Genomic DNA, 21,238 nt, shown 5'->3' on the forward strand with positions numbered 1-21,238 from the left:
AGATGGTGATTAAAGAAAGAAAAAAGAAGATTTGGGTACCTGATCCGAATCTTCATGGCGATGGCATCGGATGCTGTTTGAGGCCTTCAAGGTACGTGAGCTTCCTATTACCCCGGGAGTCGGAGGGGCACCGCTTCTAATGGTAAGTACTATATTGAATGTTTGTAAATGTCTATTATTACAGGTTTCTTCTTTGGATGTGTTTTTTTTATTTTTGGGGGAGGCACATTGACTGATAATATATTAATCTGTACCACTTTAAGGTTCAGATGCATACATTACTATGACAATATTTGGGGGGCATTTGTGGCTTGGTATTGCTGTTGGTTGTTTTAATTTCAATTTCTTATGTGGATGTGATTGTTTGTTTGTTTCCTGCTTAATGCTAATAAAATGTTTGCGATTGGTGTTCGTTTGTAGTTAATGTTGTGTTATATTAGCTAACGCATTGTATGGTTATTTCAGATATTGTTTGAATTTATTTCTTTGTCTTTTAATGTTTACATTCATTAATGTTGTATTAATTCATTGGTTTGATTGGTTAGTATTACTATTCATTTTGATTTGGTTTAGGAATTAATTGGTTTTATTGGTTAATGGTTTAATTAATTCATTGTTCGTGTTGTTTATTGCTTGTATTCATTGGCATAGCGGGCTACTGTTTTTATTTACTTTATTTAGGTATACTAATGCAGTGTTTAATAATGGGCAAATAATCTATTATCCATATCTGGATAATAGTTATTTTGCACATAACTGTACTGTATGGGTTTGGGCGGAGAGTCGTGTATTGATGTTTGTTAAATCTTTTTTTTAATATACATGTGTTTCATAGTGTAGATGTGCAGGTGGTCTCCGGAGCTGACCCGCATTGGTTTTATGTCCGGTGACCCCCTGCTTCCCGAGATACAGGCACCTTTATGGGGTGCCGGTATCCCCTGCAGTTTCAAGCTTCCACGTCACGTGACCGGGACATTTAAATGCTGCAGGGGATACCAGCACCCCATAACGGGGCCTGTATCTCCTGAAGTAGGGGGTCCTCGGACCTGAAACCAATGCGGTTCAGCTCCGGAGACCCCCTGCTCATGTACACTATTATTAAAATGATTTTAATTAGTGTACAATCACCTGTAACAGCCTTGCATGGAGATGGCAAATCACCATGCAAATGTTACATGCAGCTTTTTTTTCTATCAGCTAGCGTATGGGAAGTTTAAGAATGCTAGCAGGGGGGAAAAAAGCAACACGTACGCTGTGGGTGTTTTGAGCACATACGTTAAAAAATGGGCTCAAGGCCTTAGTGAATCGCGTCCCCGGCCTCACTTTTTTTTTTTTTTTTCCAACATTGAGTTTATTGAAAGAGTTTTCAATACATAGAGTATCACAGCACACATCAAATGAGTCTCTCAAACATAACACTCCTGTGCGATACCAAAGTACTCCCGCGAGTACCTATTCAGTCTGGATCGTAACATAACTCCGGTTTTGCATTGTGTGATACAATTAAGGTGCTGCGCTATGGGAGAAATAAAATAAAAGTGAGGCTAGGGGGGGGGGAGGGGGGGGGGGAGGGGGGGAGGGGGTGGTGGCCCCGCGAGTGCGGTCCTCTCCGGCTTTTAGGCTAAAAATTGGTACTCAGATCATGATTTACATCATCCCTCAGCTCTCGTTGGCGTATCTCTTTGGTCTTTTATGTCTTATTGCTTCCCTGTGTGTGCCTGGGATGCCTGCTGCAATGTTCCCGTCCTTCAAATGGAAACGCATTTTGAACTATTATTGCCAGATTGTGGTAACCTCAATCCCCGGGATATCGGTCTGTTCCAACCAAGGCAACCAAACTTTTAGATATTTATCACCAGTGTCATTAACTAAACTCGTTCATTTCTCCATCTGGCATATGTACCACATTAGATTTCTAATCCTGGGGATATTTGGGGTTTCGGGTTGTTTCCACATAGCTGCGATCTCGCACTGCGTTGAATTTGCGAAATGTCCAACCAATTTATTACCAGTTTTAGAGAGTCCCGGCCATGGTCTATTCAGGAGGAACAGCCACGGGTGCGGGGGAATTGTGAGATCAAAAATCTTCTGGATCCAATTTCTAATTTCTTCTCAGATGGGTGAGATACGGGGGCAAGACCACAGCATGTGTAACAAGTCGGCCGATGCTCCACACTGTTTTGGACACAGCGGGGAGTATCCTGGCACAAACCTTGATAATTTCAGTTGGGTGAGGTACCATCTCATCATTACTTTATATGTGTTTTCCTTTAAAGTCGTGCAAATAGAGCTTTTGGCTGCCGCCTCAAATATGGCCGTCCAGTCCTCCTCTTCCAGGACTTCACCCGGATCAGTCTCCCACTTAATTCTATATGCCAGTTTTTGCTCTTGTCGTGTGTTCCCAGAACCCACTATTTCTCCATAAATCTGCGATATTAATCCCCGTGTGTCTGTTTCAGTCAGTCAGAGCTTTTCGAATGTAGTTAATGGTGGGTATGGCGTGTTCTTGTTAAAGTACGCCCTGAGCTGGAAGTACCGGAAAAATTTGGAATGTGGGATGTTTTTCTCAGATCTAATTTGTTCAAATGATTTAATTTTATTTGGTATCCCCTCCAGGTCTCTCAGTCGATTATATCTATTTTGTTTCCAAATTTCTGAGGTGTGTTCTGGTAATCCTGGTGCAAAGTCGGGGTTACCCCATAACGGGGATATCAGCGAGTGTTTGGATGTTAGGGCATATTTAAATTTAGCGGCCCCCCAAATCACCAATGAGTTGATCATCGAGGAAAGCGGCCGGTCAGTCCATTTAACGGCTGTTTTAGGTAACCATAATATATTGTCTAACTCCAATGGGGAGCAGACTGATGTCTCCAGATCTACCCATCTTTTCAATGCTGGTTTGATCTGCCATTGTGTGAGTTGACACAATTGCGCCGCTTTGTAATAAGATACCAGGCAAGGTACCGCTAGTCCCCCTGTCCGAATTGTCTTTCTCATAATTGTCTTGTTTACTCTCGATTTTTTCCCACCCCATACAAAATTGGAGATTTCAGACTGAAGTGAGAGTATTTCCTTCAGTCTCAGTGGCACTGGCAGAGTCTGAAAGAGGTATAGGATACGGGGGAGGAGATTCATCTTTACACTATGTATCCTACAAATCCAGGAGATCTTATATGGCATCCACTTTCTCAGATCATCTTTTAGGGTTCAAATCAGTTTGGGATAATTTGCTTCATAGATGACCTTATATTCTTTAGTGATATGAACTCCTAGATACTTAATATGTTTTGGTTGCCAATTGAAATTGAAGTTCAGACTCAGTAGTTTTTCTGTTGCTTTTGGGAGGCTGATATTCAAGGCCTCTGATTTGGTTTGGTTAATTTTAAATCCAGATAGCCTATTAAATTTATCCAACAGGTCAAATAGGTTCGGCAGAGAGGTAAGGGGTCTGGAGACCATCAATAAGATGTCATCAGCATACAGGGCAACCTTGTGGGATTTCGAGTCTATATTGATCCCTGAGATATCCGGGTTGTTGCGGATCTGCGCTGCTAGTGGTTCCATACACAGGGCAAATAAAAGGGGAGATAATGGGCACCCCTGTCGTGTACCGCTTTTAATTTGAAATGTATTTGATGGGAATCCCTGGTGTATGACCCTAGCAGCGGGGCCAGAGTACAACGCCATTACAGCGCCACTCACCTTGTCCCCAAAGCCAAACGCCCCAAGCGTCTTTCGTAAATAAGGCCAGTCAATCCTGTCAAAAGCTTTTTCTGCATCCAGACTCAACATCATAGCTGGTATTTTCTTATTATTGGCTATCTCTAGCAGATCAATGATTTGTCGGGTGTTGTCCGCAGCTTGTCTACCTTTAATAAAGCCGACTTGATCTGGATGTATAAGTCTGGGCAGGATGTGACTCAATCTATTGGCTATTAGTTTGGCGTATATTTTAATATCAGTATTAATGAGGGAGATTGGGCGATAACTTTTGCAATCTTGCAGATCCTTTCCATCTTTATAAATCACTGAGATAGACGCTTGGAGCATCTTCTCCGGGAACGGGGCTCCCGCCAATACGGCATTAAACATTCGGAGCAGCCATGGGGATAGGTTCTTAATGAACTTCTGATAATAGAGCCCTGTGTAGCCATCAGGGCCTGGGGCCTTAGATGGCTTGAGGTCAGTTATGACCTGGGTAATTTCGTCCATTGTGAACTCCGCTTCCATCACCCCCCTGTCCACCTCATCTAGCCCCGTCAGTTTGGCGCTCGTCAGAAAATCTTCTACGGCCCTTGTGGTTTTGATACTATGTGCCGCTTTCTCTCCATTATATAAATTTTCGTAGAAAGATTTGAATTCTTCCACTATGTTTTTCGGATTTGATGTAGAGGCTCCAGTTTTTAAGCGAATCGCCTGTATGTTATAATTTGAGTGTTTGGTTTGTAATTTGCCCGCTAGCATAGTATCTGGACTGTTTGCCTTTTCATAGTATTTCCTCTTTGACCAACTCAATGATTTGTCTGCCTGCGAGGTCAGCAGAAGGTTTAGTTCAATTTTGGTGTTCTTTATTTCCATTAATATCTGCGGGTCAGGTCGTTTTTTGTGCCTTGTTGTGAGGGCATGTAGTTTATTTTGGAGCGTCACCAATTTGGTGTTTCTCTCGCGCTTTCTGCGCGCTGCTATACCAATTAATGTGCCCCTTATGGTTGCCTTATGGGCTTCCCAGAGGGTAAAGTATGATTTTACTGAACCATGATTAATCTTAAAGAATTGGTTAATTTCCTCGCCTACTGCTCTGCAAACATCTGGGATTTTTACCAGCGATTCATTAAGTTTCCAGTTCGCACCAGGCCTATCAGAACGAATATGATGAGTGCACCGTAGCTCTATAGGTGCATGGTCAGCCCACGAAATATCATGGATCCTCGTAGAGGAGACCAAGGGGACCAGTCTACTAGAGATGAAGAAATAGTCGATTCTGCTATATGCGTCATGGGGATGGGAATAGAAGGTGTAATTTCTCTCTGTGGGATATAACTCCCTCCAGATATCAGTCAGCTGATTTTTCTTAAGTCCCTTCTTTAGTGCTTCTACTGCTTTTCGCTGCCCATATCTGGGTGTGCCCGACCTATCCAGGTTTGGGTTCATCGCGAGATTAAAGTCACCAGCCAGGATAATGTGGCCTTTGGCTATCTGGGCCAATTTTTGGAAGAAGTCTCTGAAAAAGTCATGACTTTGCTCACCAGGAGCATACAGCGTTGCTAGGGTGATCGGTTGTTCGTGGATAATTCCCATAACAATCAAGAATCTGCCTGCCTTATCCCTCCTGAGTGTCTGCATTGTAAAGGGTACACTATTATGAAAGAGGATCCCCACTCCTCTCTTTTTCTCTGTGGCAGACGCTAGGTAGAATTGCTTATAATGGTTATCTAAATATTTAGGGGAGCTGCTAGTACTGAAGTGTGTTTCCTGCAAGAGGAGCACGTCTGCTTTTTTCCTTTTGTAATCTATGAATGCGGCCTTCCTTTTTATGGGGCTGTTAAAGCCATTGACATGGTTAGAGATGATATTTAACGCCATTTAAATCGTATTATGTGTATGCATTTTCCTGGTGTGTAACATTGTTGATACCTCATGATCTGCATGACCTGGGTGGTCCCAGAATGGGCCTGTAGGACCCCGAATGGAGTAGGTGTGGGTGATATTTTATTATGTGTGTTCTGCGCATCGATATGGCGAGGTGGCCTGGAGGGGGAGGGTATGGGGGGAGCGTGGGAGCACGCAGGAAAAATAAACAAAGTGGGAAGAGCCTTGTCTGGGGTGAGCCAGTACCGGCTCTGTGGCCCTACGGACTGGACAGTTGCCTGGCACCACTGGGTTGTGCTACCAGGCCTATATAGATCTGTCCTCTGTAGGGGAGAGCGGTCCTCATGGGCTAGCTCCATGAGGTACCTTTTTTGAGGCGCCGACGAACTAATAGGGTAGTTCGCACCGGCAGGTCAACAAAGTGTAAGAAGTGAGATAGTGTAAGTGTAAAAGTGTAAAACCTCTAAACAGTTCTAAGTAGTTTCAACTAAACCTGACTTAGCTTTAGTTGAACAGCTGTGGCTGGACGACCGGAGACCCCTGTCGATCGGCCGCCCTCACTGCCTCACCTCCTCCTGCAGTGCTGCATACGCCAATCTCTGCTTCGCCTGTATCCTTTGGCAGGGACAGGGCTGGGACAGGTTCCACATAACCCTCAAGCAGAGGGGTACCCGAGGCACACATCCCCACGGGCGTCTCCGGGCTCCCAGCCACACCATCTGCTGCAGGGATAAAGATAATGAACATAGAATAACATTAGGCTGTCTCTTAAACTAGACGGCAAACAAATGGGGTATTTTTCACCACGAGCAGGGCAAATGGGAACAACCACCTGTAGCGGGTCCCCTTTTCTTGCAGGACTTTTGTTATAGGGCCTAGGCTCCTGCGTCTGGCAAGGGTAGCTGGCGACAGGTCTTGAAAGACCTGAAGCCTGAAGCCCTCAAACTCCAGGGATCTCGCCTCTCTCGCCATCTGGCAGACAGCATCTTTTATGCGGAAATAGTGGAACCGCACTATTATGTCCCGAGGGGGGTCTCCCGCTTGCGGCCTTGAACGGAGCGCTCGGTGGCAGCGGTCCAAGTGTAAATCCTGCTCCGATTTATCTGGGAGCCAATGCTCCAGCCATTTTTGAACAAAGTCCTCGTGAACTGTAATAGTTTCTGGGATTTCCCTGATGCGGACATTGTTCCTGCGTTCTCGGTTTTCAGAGTCCTCTTGTTTTGTCTGCTATCTCTCGGACCTTTTCTGCCAATTGAGATACCGTTTTATTAGTTTGTACTATGGCCCTCGTGTTGGTATCCATTTTTTTCTCAAGGGTCCCGGTCCTTTCACCCACCGCGTCCAAATCTCTCCGCAGGTTCCAGAGTTCTTTGCGGAAAAAGGTCTTCATTTCCCCGCAGAATTCACGGAGATCCTTTCTCCTGACCAGTTCCTGGTCATCTGCTAGTGGGGTTAGTGTCTCGCTGTCGGACTCTGACTGCATAGTCGGTGTGGGTGATACAGAGCCTCCTGCTGCTGACGGTGTGGCTTTGTTGAAATATGTCTTGACCGAGGGGTCTTTTTGCTTTGATTTAGCCTTGGCTGGCATCCCCAGGTATTCCGCCAAATTTATCAGCCTTCTGGAGGTTTTTATGGTGATTTTTATTGTCACTTTGCTATATGATTCTTGCCAGTGTGAAGGGAGCTAATTCCCTAAGCTGCCATTCACCCTGGCTTCCGGGGGCGAGTCCCCCGGCCTCACTTTTTAACGGACATGCATTTTTTTAACATCAGAACGCAAACCCATTGAGCTTAGTGCATAGCCCCCATATAATACAATGAGGCTGGAGCTTTCAGGCTTTTCGTTCTCTCCCTTTATTTACATTTCACAAAACAATCTAAAAGCTGTTTAGATTACAGATATTCTAAGACATACTAACATATGTTTTAGAAATATAAACTATATTTTAAACATAGGCAGAATTAAGGGATGGTATCCCTATAAACGGGTCTCAGCTGACTCAGGGCAAAGTGCATGCAGACTAATAATAATAACCTCTGTGATCAAGGTATAGGAGCAAATATAAGTGCTGGGGAAATGCAGATAAACCATGTGTAATGGTACATGAAGTGGTATATGTGTACTGATGGCGTTGTGTGGCTAGCTCAGGTCTCCATATATGCCATAAAGTCCCCAAACAAGCCCCAACAGAACCAAAAAGTACATACCAAAGATGATCTTCGTTTCAGTGAGATTCCCCTTTTGCAGCACAGCTCTTTCCTTGTAGTGGGTGCTTCACGTACATAAATGTACATAAAAAAGTATTCCCAAGGGGGGCACAGGCGGAGCACTGCCAAATCAATGAGGGAGAAAAGGGGGCTGCATCCAGTAGTTATTAAAAATGTATTTATTAAGTGGTCAAAGCAAGAACATAAACACTTTTACGCGTTTCGGGAATTGCGTCCCTTTCTCAAAAAGTTTTTTTGAGAAAGGGACGCAATTCCCGAAACGCGTAAAAGTGTTTATGTTCTTGCTTTGACCACTTAATAAATACATTTTTAATAACTACTGGATGCAGCCCCCTTTTCTCCCTCATTGATTTGGCAGTGCTCCCCCTGTGCCCCCCTTGGGACTACTTTTTTATATATTTTAAACATGATGGAAGTTATACGATATATAGCAAGCTGTGCAAAAAAAAATCTGTATAATAAGGCAGAACTATGCTTATAGGAGATCATGTTAATATGGATATTAAGTTAAAGGTGACACTGTATGCTTATATGTGTATTTATTTCCCAGAATCCATAGCTGCAGTGGAAACATGGTATAACACAAGAAAATGGTGATATGCCAGGTTACAGACAATATACGACATACAATTTTTCCTCTACAGAGGAGAGTAGAAAGGTATGCAGATTGATACATTGAATCAAACACTGAATGTTTTCAATTTAGAGAGATACCTTCCCCCTGAGATTATTATTGTAGATTGGTTGCAACATATATCAATGTTACACTAGTTTGTAAGAGTAGCTAATTATAGCAATTGTATAGGAGATAGTTACTTAGTAGGATTGGTTAGTGGAGATTGTGACACATTTGACTAAGTAGTTATTTGCATAGAAAATGATCACACTAGTGTTATTAACTTGGTCGCTTGAGCACCTGTTTAGGTAAAAGTAATCACCATGTTGGTTTAGGCACATAATAATAATAATAATAATAATAATAATAATAATAATAATAATAATAATAATAATAATAATAATAATAATAATACTATTATTATTTGTTAGATTTCCTTCACTGAGGTTGTCACAAACAATGTATTAATTTTATTTTACTTATTTCTGTGGGGCAAAACTATGGTCTCCAAGAAATTAGAGTATTTAATGTATTGATTCCAATACATATGTAATGCATTTTATCTATAAATAATAAAAGAACAAAAACAGCATTGGATACGTTATAGATAATATATTAATTAGAGGAGGTGAACTATTGGAAAAAAACAACTGTTTTTCTCTTCACCACTTAAAATAAAGATTGGTAGGTTCATGTGTAATGTTTGTTCATAGTAATAGTGTAACAAGTATTAAAAGTGAAGGCTTATTAAGAATGGGATATTGAGTGCTGCTTTGGGGAAAGTAGCTCTTCAATTTGTAGTTACAATTAACTAACTGACTTATTCAGGATAAATATGAAATCTATAGTTTAAAAAAGAATGAACAGTATGAGAAGATACATTAATTAATAATAAAAAAAAAAAAAAAAACCATATTGAAACAATGGAAATATATCCTTATCCATATCTGCCTAAATGGTGAAATAGTTTGACAAGCATTGGAAAATAGATGCAAAAACACAGCAACAATTAATGCATAATTAAATAGTCAGCTTAAATGCTAATATTGTATCTGAAACATAAAAAACAAGTCTTGATATAGTTCAGCTTATGTTTAAATGTATTAGATGGTGTTTATTTACATTGGTAATTTTAATATTTCATATTCAGTGATATAGTTCAATAAATAAGGAATGAGGATAAGTTTAATAGATATCTTTAAATACAGGCCCCTGTTCAGTCTAGTTATATTACTCTAACATCAGATGTTCATCTTTATTTAGAAAATACATAATACATTATGGAATATTTAATTTGTGCTTAAACTATAACACATTGTGTATACACATATACAGACTTGGTATTTTAATTAAAAGCAAACTACTGTGACTGGAGCATTAGAGGGAAGCCAAAGAGCCCGGTTAGGAGCTGATCAGATCACACAGAGCAGTGACAGCGAGAAGACATTGAGGGAAGCCCCATTTATAGCGCAGCACTGCCACCGTGTGGTGCTCTGGGAACTGCAGGCATTAAGGAAACGAGCCGCGCGGTTCCGCCTCTTTGTGTCTCTGTGTTCGGGTTTATAATAATAACACAATGTGAACATTAGAAGAAGAGGAACCAAGAAAGTCCCATTGAAGCAATGATCTGGGAAAGAAAACCCCTCATATTACATTTCACCGATTAAAGATCATTTGAATACTTGGTATAAGTACATGTTCCATGTCAGAGAGCTCTGTGCTGTATCTGTGCAAACACTAATGTTATCACATTAAATCTTTTTAATTGTCCCACTTACAAGCACTAAATATATAATAACTTTATTAGGACGATATCGGTCTGAGGCGGGATTTTTGAACATCGCAACGGCTTTCACAGAACCAATCAGAGCGAAGGGCGGGACCAAAGCAGCCAATCACAGCGATCTGCAGTCCATAAATACGCAGCTGCAGCGGGTTTTTTCTTTTGATCCAGGGCCAGACCCACCTGGCATGTAGCAACAAGGACAAGGCAGAGGTTCTCGCTGACACACTGGAGACAACTTTTTGGCCTAACCAAGCCAGCAAAATAGCACGGGAAGTTGAGCAAGGAGTTAACAGGCATCTTACCGAGCACCTACCAGAGACCGAAGCGGAAACCCTTGAAGGATGCACCAGGACCGAGATAACGCAACTTGCAGAAAAGCTGGCAAATGGCAAAGCACCAGGAAGTGACGGAATTACCAACCTGGCCATCAAGAAGCTTCCGCCGGCAGCCATGGAATGCCTCACAGAAATCTTCAATGCATGCATGCGGCTCCAGCACTTTCCTCAATCCTGGAAGGAAGCCAAGGTCATTGTATTTCCAAAGCCTGGAAAACCACGGAGGGATCCTGCAAACTACCGTCCGATAAGCCTGCTCTCTGGACTGTCGAAACTCCTGGAGAAAGTTATTCTTACGCGCCTCCGCCACTTTGCCTCTGGTAAAAACATTCTACTAAAGGAGCAATTTGGATTCCGGAAGGACCACTCAACCAACCATCAGCTGCTGCGAGTCGTTGACATAATAAGCCATGGATTCAACATCCACAAATCAACTGGAGTTGTCTTCTTGGACGTGGCCAAAGCGTTTGACAGAGTTTGGCATGAAGGACTACTGCACAAAATGATCAACCTGAAATTCCCAAACTACCTGATTAAGCTGACTGCAAGCTACTTGCGGGAGCGCACATTCCACGTGGCTGTGCGGGAAGAGCTCTCAACAACACGCCCCATCCGCGCTGGCGTGCCACAGGGATCAGTCCTGGGACCTTTCCTTTTCAACCTCTTCATGAATGACATCCCCACAGACCTCCACAAGACTCAACTGGCACTCTACGCAGACGATGTGGCAGTCATCTCCCAGTCCTTCAGAGAGAAAGAAGTAGCTAAGAACATCCAGAAAGCACTAGACATGCTATCAACATGGTACAGCGACTGGCAAGTAGGACTGAACTCCAGCAAGACTACAGCTACACTGTTTACCAAAAAGAGGATCAAGGCACACCCGCCAATCACCCTCAACGGAGAGGCTGTCAAATGGGAGCCAAACAGCTCTTACCTAGGTGTAATCCTAGATAGCAAACTAAGCTGGAGAAACCACATTGAGAAGATTCAACAGAAGGCAACAACCAAGCTGGCAGCACTGTACCCTCTGCTGAAGACAAGGACCATGCCCATCAAGAGCAAAGTCAATGTGATCAAGGCGATCATTAGACCCACAATGACATACGCCTCCCCGGTGTGGAGTGGTTGCCACCAACATCAAAGATCATCTCTCCAAAAATTACAGAACAAGGCGCTGCGGATTGCGTCCAACGCTCCACTTCCTACAAGAATAGCAGACCTTCATAGGGAACTGGGTATCGAGATGTTAGATGAACATCTAAAGAAGCTCAACAAGAAATTCTACAAGGAACTGGACCAGAACTCAAACCCGCTGATCAAGAAGCTTGCTGCGATCTCTGCAAACACATTTGACCGCTACCCACGACCCATCACAGCGCTGAACCTGTGAAACCAACTCAACTGTGGCAAGTAACACAGATCAAGAAGCTTCCTAAAGAGTGCGACAATACACTCAACAAGAGAACTTGGAGTAATGAGGCTCAAGCCTCGGTATCCAATATCACCACTGACAGATTTAATCTGTCAGTAAGAACAGAACGGTCAGTTTTTTCTTTATTAGTTCCTGACCGGAGACGCGCACTGACACAGCAGCACAGGATGGCCCGGACCAAGCAGACCGCCCGGAAATCCACCGGAGGGAAGGCTCCCCGTAAGCAGCTAGCGACCAAGGCTGCCAGAAAGAGCGCTCCGGCCACCGGCGGAGTGAAGAAGCCTCACCGCTACCGGCCCGGTACTGTGGCTCTCAGGGAGATCCGCCGCTACCAGAAGTCCACCAAGCTGCTCATCCGCAAGCTGCCCTTCCAGCGCCTGGTCCGGGAGATCGCCCAGGACTTCAAGACTGACCTGCGCTTCCAGAGCTCGGCTGTCATGGCTCTGCAGGAGGCCAGCGAGGCTTATCTGGTGGGGCTCTTCGAGGACACCAACCTGTGCGCTATCCACGCCAAGAGGGTCACCATCATGCCTAAGGACATCCAGCTGGCCCGCAGGATCAGAGGGGAGAGAGCTTAGGCCGGCTGCACCCTGACTTCGTTTACACCCGAAAAACAAAGGCTCTTTTAAGAGCCACCACATTTTCAATGAAATGGCCTGATCAATATTAACACACGGATACTGATCTCAATATAGAGAATGAAAGAAGTGTGTTATCCTTGTACCAACATATGTACTTGATGTGTGACAATATAGATAAACGCACCTTCAATATTTGTGTATTCTTTGTCATGTGATATATAGACTTGCATGCATAGTCACCATTTCATGCTGTATATGGGTGCACGTAAAGACAAACCTGTAAATGTCCCCCTCCCATGTGCCACTGGTGATCAAACTGAAGTGTTGTGGAATAGCGTGTGCTTGATGCTTTCAATGTGATGTAAACACTTTTTTTTAATAACATGGTGATAAATACGTTTTTCTGATGTAAACTACACTTTTTTTAATTTTATATAAACCGTGTATGTGAATATTATGTAGACACAAACAAAACCATAATGTCACCTAATATGTCAGTTTGTCTGAGAAAAAATGTATTCGTGAAATAGGTTAGGGACTACAAACTTACACATGCACCTTACAGTGCTCGCAGTATCAATGCATATACACTTATGCTCTGGCAGTGTAACACAAACCCCTGCATGGGATAAATTGGAGAAACATTCCCAGTTACACATTATGTGCACAGCTCTCTAAGTGGGGTTGTGGTGGCTCTTAAAAGAGCCTTTGTGTTTGTAAGAGGCTGAAGTTCTCGGTCTCACTTCTTAGGAGCTGCCGCCCTCTTGGGCTTTGCTGCTTTGGGTTTGGCTGCCTTGGCCTTAGCTGGACTCTTAGCAGCTTTTGGCTTCGCAGCCTTTTTAGCCGCCGGGCTCTTCACAGCCTTCCTGGGCTTGGCAGCTTTAGACTTCTTCGGGCTTTTTGCTGGCTTCTTGGCGGCCGCCGGTTTCTTGACCTTTTTGGGGCTTTTCTTCACTCCCGCCGGAGCCTTTTTGGGTTTCTTGGGGGACTTGGCGGGTTTCTTTGCCACTGGCTTCTTGGGTTTCCCCACATCCTTTTTCTTGGCCGCCTTCTCCTTGCTCTCCAGCTGCTTCTTATTCAGCTTGAACGATCCGGAGGCTCCGCTCCCTTTCAGCTGGATCAGGGTTTCCTTGCTCACCAAGCCCTTGAGAGCCAGCTTCAGGCGGCTGTTATTCTTCTCCACATCGTAGCCTCCTGCAGCCAGAGCCTTCTTCAGAGCGGACAGGGAGACCCCGCTGCGCTCCTTAGAGGCGGACACAGCTCTCACTATCAGATCGGACGCGCTGGGACCGGACTTTGCTGGGCGGCTTTTCGAGGCTCCGGCCGCTTTCTTCGGCTGCTTCTTCTTGGCGGCGCTTTCAGCTGGAGGAGGAGGAGCAGGAGCGGTCTCGGCCATTGCAGCTGCAGGTAAAATATCCCAACACACTGACAGAAAGTTATACTGGGGGCGGGGACCTGCCGGGACTTATATAGAGAGCCTGCTGCTCTGTGATTGGTTAGTTATCGGAGTGAGCTTCTTTCTCATTGGGTATAATCACTAAGCCCCGCCCTGACTCTCATCCTCCCGGATCACAAACACTGCTCTGACTTTGTGTTTCTGAGGCTGCAAGAAAAGGGCATTTTATCCCCTAATTATTACTCACATCCCCCCTTCTTGCATGCAATTTATAAGGAATTATATTCTCTTCACTGCTGTATCATTTTTCTGCTGGGAAAGTACAAACACAATTAGGAATAATGGGTGAAAGTTCGGCTCTGTAGCCCGGGATTTGCCAGATTTCATTCATATCTGTCTATTTCTGTCACTTTTACTTTGCTCAGACTAAATGTGCAACCTCCATCCTCATACAGTGACACTAAGGACATATTATTCTACAGTATCAGTTTAAAATAATGTGCATATAAATATATAAACATGGTCTGGGGATTCACTATATATGTACAAGTAGCACAATAATTCCTGTGCAGTGTACATTGCTATTTCATGTTGTTCCATTTCCCCGGTACTAAGCTCTGTATTATTCCATTGTCAGTTATGAATATTGGTTATTAAATGGGAGATTCGAAAAGTTTTGTATTCCATCTGTTCTACAAATGAATAGTTTATAATGATATGTATGTAAAATTATGTTTTCTAAAAACAAAATCATAGTAACATACACATCATGTGAATGACAGTAAATATATTTTAATAATGTAATAATCAAACATCTATTTTGTTTAAGCTTTATAATACAATTGGGAAGTGTTAAAAATATGTTTATTTGTCGGTTACAAAAAATATATATATGTGATATTAATGGAAGATTAGGTTATTTTATTAGTCACCCTGTGTGTTACATAACTATGTAATGTCACTATTAGCACTGTGTATAGGAACTGACATGTTTTGTGACCATTGTCACCAGAGACCAGAACTTTTAACATCTTTACATCAGGATCACTATCACCAGAAAATAATAATAATAATAAAAATAATAGTACGTTCTTGTATAGCGCTGCTAGTTTTATGTAGCACTTTACAGGGACATTTTGCAGACACAGTCCTTGCCCCGTGGAGCTTACAATCTATTTTGTTGGAGCCAGAGAGACAGGGATATAAAGTGACTTGCCCAAGGTCACAAGTAGTTGACACTCGGAGTTGAACCAGGCTTCAAACTCACTCTCAGTGCCAGTGTGTTTTACTCAGTGTTTACTCACTGAGCCACTCCTTCTCCCGAATGACACACTAGATGAATAAACAAAAGTTTATTCTGGCAAGCCAGAAAACACACAACACACATGTGACGATAGGGGTAGCCAGCCTCACATAATAAGGTAAAGCCTGTCTGGCTTCCCCTAACACAATAGGCTTCCCCTGCAATAGGTCCCTCCGGTCAACCCCAAATATCCCGCTGGGAAGGCGCCACCAGGTCTGCGGGAAACCATTGGCTCTAGCCCAGTGAAAGCCGGACCCCGGACCTTATTTCTAGCCCTTTCCTGCTCACCATTTTTTTTCACCATGCGCCTTAATGGTCCCCAGGCCTGAGCCTGGGGTGGGCATGCTTTCCCCCGATGGGGAACAATGACAGCCCTTGTGCTTTCTTCTCCTCCCAGCACAAGACTGACTAAATGTGATACTGTGAGGATTCGCTGTTCTGCTGCTCCTGCCCCTTTAACCCTCACTTGCCCATTGGACTACCATAACACCCAAGAGTGGCAAACTGGGGTGGAACTTACGCACGGTGCGCGGTTTCTGTGCAGTCCCCTTCGGTCTCTGGGCATGGAGCGCATTCTTGCTCCTCCTGTTTTGATGCGCAGCGTGCATGCGTGGTACACGGTCTTCCCAGTGGTCTGTGGTCTCCGCCCCTCTGTCCCGCCCCCATACTGGCATCACCCCTATGCAGCACGGTTACGCCCCTCACTCCGCCTCTACCTCAGCGGGTCCTGCCTCTGGTACCCGGCCCTGTCCTGATATCACTGTTATGCGGCGCAGTTGCGCCCCTCCTCTATCTCCACGGGTCTCGCCTCTGGTTTCCGCCCTCATGGCGGTGCGGGTGTCGTGGCGCACGATGACAGCGCGTGACCAGGTCACCTACGGGTTTTGCGGGGGGCATGCACACATTCTGACGTGGTAGCTATTGGCCGTGTAATAGGACACACCTGCATGATCCAGCAGCCTATCCTGTCCGCACGTCTGCTTCTTGGTTGCCTCCCATTGGTGGGAGGTCCTATAAATATGCTCTCAGAGCTCCCAGTCATTGCCGAGCATAACCTCTGTTTGTGTGACGCTGCACTCATCACCTAGTTCCTGTCTGCCTGAACCCTGCTGCCTGACCCTGCATGGATACTACTCTGTGATGCTCTCCTGCACTGACCTTGGCTTTGGCAACGACTACTCTACTCTCTCCTGCACTGACCCTGGATTTGGAACCACGGCGACGCCACTCTCTCCTGCACTGACCCTTGCTTGGCTCCACGACTACTCTACGCTCTAAAACCCTGACCCTGGCTACGTACCCCAACAATCCACTGCTCTATACTCCAAGATTCGCAAGTACCTCACTTACCCTGTCTTCTGTTACCCTGATCCGGCCTGTACGACTGTCCTATACTCTAGATGTGCCTTCGTGGGTGTGGTTGGCATTCTATACAAATCCCTACCTCAGCCCCATGGTCACGCCTCATTTGTAGTGAGCTACGGGTTACAGATATTCCCATTTGGAAGTCTCTGCAAGGGGCGGGCTCATGGACTGTACCCATCTTGGATAGGCTTACACAGGCCATGAGTCACCACCTTACTTCCTTCACTGGGGGGTCACTGGCTCATAGATTAACCTGTTACTGCTCTGAACATAATAGGGACTTGCATAATAGATACACTATGTGGGAAAGAGAGGTATTATGGGACATACCCTGTTACACTGGATAGGGGTAGTTTGGGCAGTTAACACGCAGGTGGCCCAGCCAGTTACACAAGGAGCACTGGCCCTCGTGGGCAACCTCCATCGGCTCTACTTCAACACCCCAGGTTTTTGACTTCTTCCCCCCTAGTTTGGTGGCCTGGGGAGGGTCAGCTACCTTAGGTCTTTTGACCGCCAGCACTGGAGTAAGGGTAAGGAAACGCTATTCCAACTGTGGCCGTGTGGCCACTGTCACGATGGACGGAACGTATCAACAATTTTATATTTTAGGGAAATAGATTGAGCACACAAGTTGAGCAAAATAAACTGACATTTATTTCCTTAATAGACAGACACACGACAACCTTAGAATATACTTGACAAAACACTTACTGAGGAAGAGAATGGGATAGAATGTCCAGAAGTAAAACAAAGCACCAGAATATTGTCTTTTAAAATGCTGTCCTTTTGCAAGGGGTGTAAATTGCCAGCCCAATAAGTCTGTGAATATTGCAAAGTTCTTTCTGGTCCATTGGGGTTCGTTAGATAACCCCCAGCACTAACGGAATCCTGAAGAAGAGTTATGTCCTTGGTTCTGATGTAATTAACTTGTTGCGTTAGGGAATCGTTGCTGCTGCTCTTATCCGCTTGTAGAAGCAAAGTGGAAATTTGTTCACATTGTAAAAGGGAAACAAAAGACAACGGGGATAGCTTAGGGAGCATGTATATAGGGTCGGCTAGCATATCTATAACATACCCGCCCAATCCCTTTCGTGGGAACCTCCATCCCACCAATCTCCATCTTGCCCCCAGTTTGCAGAGTGGGCACTACAGGGATTTCCAGTTGATACAGCGCCTGTGCAACTCTGACACCTGGGCTGCTTACCATATGGGTGCTCCCCTTTTTACCTGGTGTCTCCCAGGCTAGGAGTTGGACCCAAGGTGTTAACTAGCCCAGATGACTAACAGGATCTCCTGGTCAGCGAGCATCCCGGCTAATTCACACTTTGCGGCTCTGGGGCTTTCATCCGCAACACTTCCCGAGACCCATAGCCATTTCCCTAAAAGGGGGTCTCTGAAGTTTGCAGAAGGAAGTGCCCCCAGCTCATCGGTGTAAAACATGTGGTTACTGGTTGCATTACAAAGGCAAGTAGAAAAAGCCTCATCCTGCCTGTACATTTAAAACTGCAGCCAGAAAGGCACTTTATTAAAAATATATGTTCTATTTGTCCTAAAGTCATCACAGGAGATATCGGCATTCGGCCGTGCCTGGGATGTCTGCTAGCAAGTAGGCAAGCCAGGTGACAGTGCGAAGGCTCCCCTTAGACCACCAGCGGGGCTAGGTAAGCCCTTTCAGCACAAGGTTGTTCAGTGGGACGGCGGCATTCACTTTCTGTAGCCCATCGCTGGGAGTTCTGGAGAGCCGGATCCTGCCTGATGTCCTTGGAGAAGCAAGGCAGGGAAGCTCAGTGTAGCAGGCCAGGCTCTGCCCAACGCCCTGGCAGTAGCAATGGGAGAAGGCTTAGTGGAGCAGGGTGATATAGATCTGAAGCTCGCAGCTCCCCAGTGAGAGTGAAAGCAAAGCACGGCTCCCCAGTGAGAGTGAAAGCAAAGCACGGCTGACTACCCCAATACCGTGTGCAATGGCCACCTCTGCCAGGCTTATTGTGCCCAATGTATAGGTTTTTTTCTTTGTGTAACCCTTCCAGAAAAGAGCTAATCACTGATGTCTGGAAGTGGAAAACAGTATAAAGTGGGGATAGGGATGTGGTAACTACACATCAACACACACATTTTATCATGCCGTGATGGTCTTCACCTACCGCTGCCGCCCGCCCACCCCCAGTCTTTACTTCAATCCTCTGCAGATGTGGGACCTGTCCTGTCAAGGCCGCCCGCTTCATCCTCCGCTGACCTGGGACCTCTCCTGAAACCTGGTAAGTGAGAAGTAATGTTCCTTGATTGTAAGTGTCAAATCTATGGTGCGTCTTACAATCACTGGCAGCTTACACAAGAGGAAATACAGTAATACAAATAACACATATAGTCCAGGTCCCCTCTGGACTTCCCCCTTGGTCCCCGGCCCCCTTGGTTCCCCATATTAAGAGATACACCATTGCTTATAGTTTATGTTATTGTTTCTTGTTTATTTATTGTAAGGTCCGGGGGAACAGCTCTCTCTAAAGGGGCTCCCCCGTGACTTTACTCACCCCGCTCCAGCTCTGCCTTCTCGCCGCTGCGGGCGGGATCTCCCTTCTCCTCCGCTTCCTGCAGCAGCTACTGATCTCGCGCATACGCGCGCACGGCAGAGGACTTTTACGTCCTCCCTCAGGGGGAGTTCCCGCCCCCAGCTGAGGCCGCGCACGCCTCTCCCACGCGGTGCACATGCCTGATGCGCGTGCACCGCTCACAAGCTGCACATCTAGCACAGCTGTGGTGAGTTTCTCCCTACCAATCTCTATCTTTCCTGGGACTGCTCCCTCGTTACTCCCCCTCTCCCTATTGGTCCTTCCTCCTACTTATACCTTGCTCAGCCATTCATTCTTTGGCTGAGCATAGCTTTGTATGACCTGTGTTAACCACGATTGTGCCTGCCTCAGTTCCTGTCTCTTTGTCTCCTTAGTGATCCCTTGCGTACTGAACCGGCCTGGCTGTGGATCCGCTCTGGTCTTATACCCTTGGTTTGTATCCTGACCTCCTGGACTCCCCGACCCCTTCACCTCGGTTTGCGGATTCCGACCTACCTCCCGGCTCTGGACCCCAGGCTCTCGGTACCACCTATCTTCTGGAACCTCCCTTCTCGTTTGGCGAGTATCTTACTTTATCTTATACTCCCAGACGGTTCCAGACGCCTATTTTCCACTTTCCAGGTGTGTGTCCGTAGCTGTGGGTGCAGTTTGTTACCCATCTCACCTCAGTTTCTGGGTCCCTCCTTGTCCGTGGTGAGCTCAGCGTAACATTATGCTCAGCCCCACAGACATGGACCCCGAAGAGGTTGAGCAACCAAGCCCCATGCAGCGACTTCTCCAGCTAGATGCGCAGCTTGCCTCCATGACACAGGAGCTCTCTAGACTCTCCTCATTGCAGCCTTCCCCAGGCTCCTCTGCCATGGCAACTGTGGCGTTTCCCTCCCCGGTTCTTCCCGTGGCTGTGAATCCTCATCTCCCGGCTCCCAACCGCTATGCAGGGGATCCCCACAAGTGCAGAGGGTTTCTTAATCAGTGCGAGATGCAATTTGAATTATCTCCTTTGCGCTTCCCCACTGCTCGTTCAAAGGTGACCTATATTATGTCTCTCTTGAACGGAAAGGCCCTAGCCTGGGCATCCCCCATCTGGGAGCGGGAGCCTACCATGACGCATGACTATTCTCGCTTTCTTCGAGAATTCAGGCAAGTATTCGATACGCCTGGTCGTCAAATTACAGCAGATTCTTCTCTCTTCCATATTTCGCTACACGCAAAGAAAACCCGCACAGCTAGTGTTAGACCACAGTGAGGTGCTGACTGGATGGAGACGTGATTAAATCATATGAAAGAAAAAGGACCCAGTCTTTCAGCACTCAGTCACAAGGATTGTAATGTTGTAAATATAAAAATATGCTTTATTTATAACCATGAGTAAAAAATAGGGTGTTAAAACGTAATTAAATAGTATTAAACAGCACGTGACTCTATCCTTAATAACCCACCTGCAAGTATGTGGGTGGATATAATAAGATCCCTAATGAATGTTGGGGATCAAACGCTACTGATAGTAGCTACCTAATGATATAGGCAAGAGGAGCCTGTGAGAGCCCACTCAAAGACACTTTCCATATAAGTGTATCCAGGCGTGTGCTACACACTCAATTGATACACTGTGGATAAGTACAGTAATACTGTGTGACGAAATGCGAGCTAAGTTAGACCTATATAATGTCTGTCCCTGATTAAGATATGCACTGGTGACTAAATCCATTCATCAGTGCTATCAGAGCCAGGTCTATGATGAAAACCTGTGTGGCCCACACTGTTGATAATAGGTGCACACTTATTAACACATTGGATAGTAGGATACAGAATAGCATGTCAAAACTGGAGCGTTAGATAAGGTCATCTAAACACCTAAACTGCAGATAGTGTATAGGGTGGAAACATCTGTAAGTAGCAGTGGAAACAGTGGTGTTATACAGGTGTTGTTAACCAAGGTACACCTAAACTAATGTCAATAATATCTGCTGTTGCCGCCCAGTATACGTTATAGTGAGAGCAAAATGCAGACACTTAGCACATATGGACAGTTTACC

The 21,238-nt window shown here is 45.3% G+C and overlaps 2 protein-coding genes across 2 annotated transcripts; one reads left to right on the top strand and one right to left on the bottom strand.

The window, feature by feature from the left end:
- The first annotated feature begins 12,134 nt into the window (after nucleotides 1–12,134).
- On the top strand, nucleotides 12,135–12,763 carry LOC142475301 (histone H3-like). The gene has a single exon (XM_075581227.1). It carries the CDS (start codon nucleotides 12,158–12,160, stop codon nucleotides 12,566–12,568), a length of 411 nt encoding a protein of 136 aa, XP_075437342.1. The 5' UTR covers nucleotides 12,135–12,157; the 3' UTR covers nucleotides 12,569–12,763.
- Nucleotides 12,764–13,278: 515 nt separating this feature from the next.
- LOC142475300 (histone H1-like) lies at nucleotides 13,279–14,001 on the bottom strand. The gene has a single exon (XM_075581226.1). It carries the CDS (start codon nucleotides 13,965–13,967, stop codon nucleotides 13,311–13,313), a length of 657 nt encoding a protein of 218 aa, XP_075437341.1. The 5' UTR covers nucleotides 13,968–14,001; the 3' UTR covers nucleotides 13,279–13,310.
- Nucleotides 14,002–21,238: the final 7,237 nt, after the last annotated feature.

The sequence above is a fragment of the Ascaphus truei genome, unplaced genomic scaffold (assembly GCF_040206685.1).
Source record: "Ascaphus truei isolate aAscTru1 unplaced genomic scaffold, aAscTru1.hap1 HAP1_SCAFFOLD_1141, whole genome shotgun sequence".
Lineage (NCBI taxonomy): Eukaryota > Metazoa > Chordata > Amphibia > Anura > Ascaphidae > Ascaphus > Ascaphus truei.

Bases quoted from the DNA above. Each gene is read 5' to 3' on its own strand.
- LOC142475301 (XM_075581227.1), top strand. From the start codon at position 12,158: ATGGCCCGGACCAAGCAGACCGCCCGGAAATCCACCGGAGGGAAGGCT.
- LOC142475300 (XM_075581226.1), bottom strand. From the start codon at position 13,967: ATGGCCGAGACCGCTCCTGCTCCTCCTCCTCCAGCTGAAAGCGCCGCC.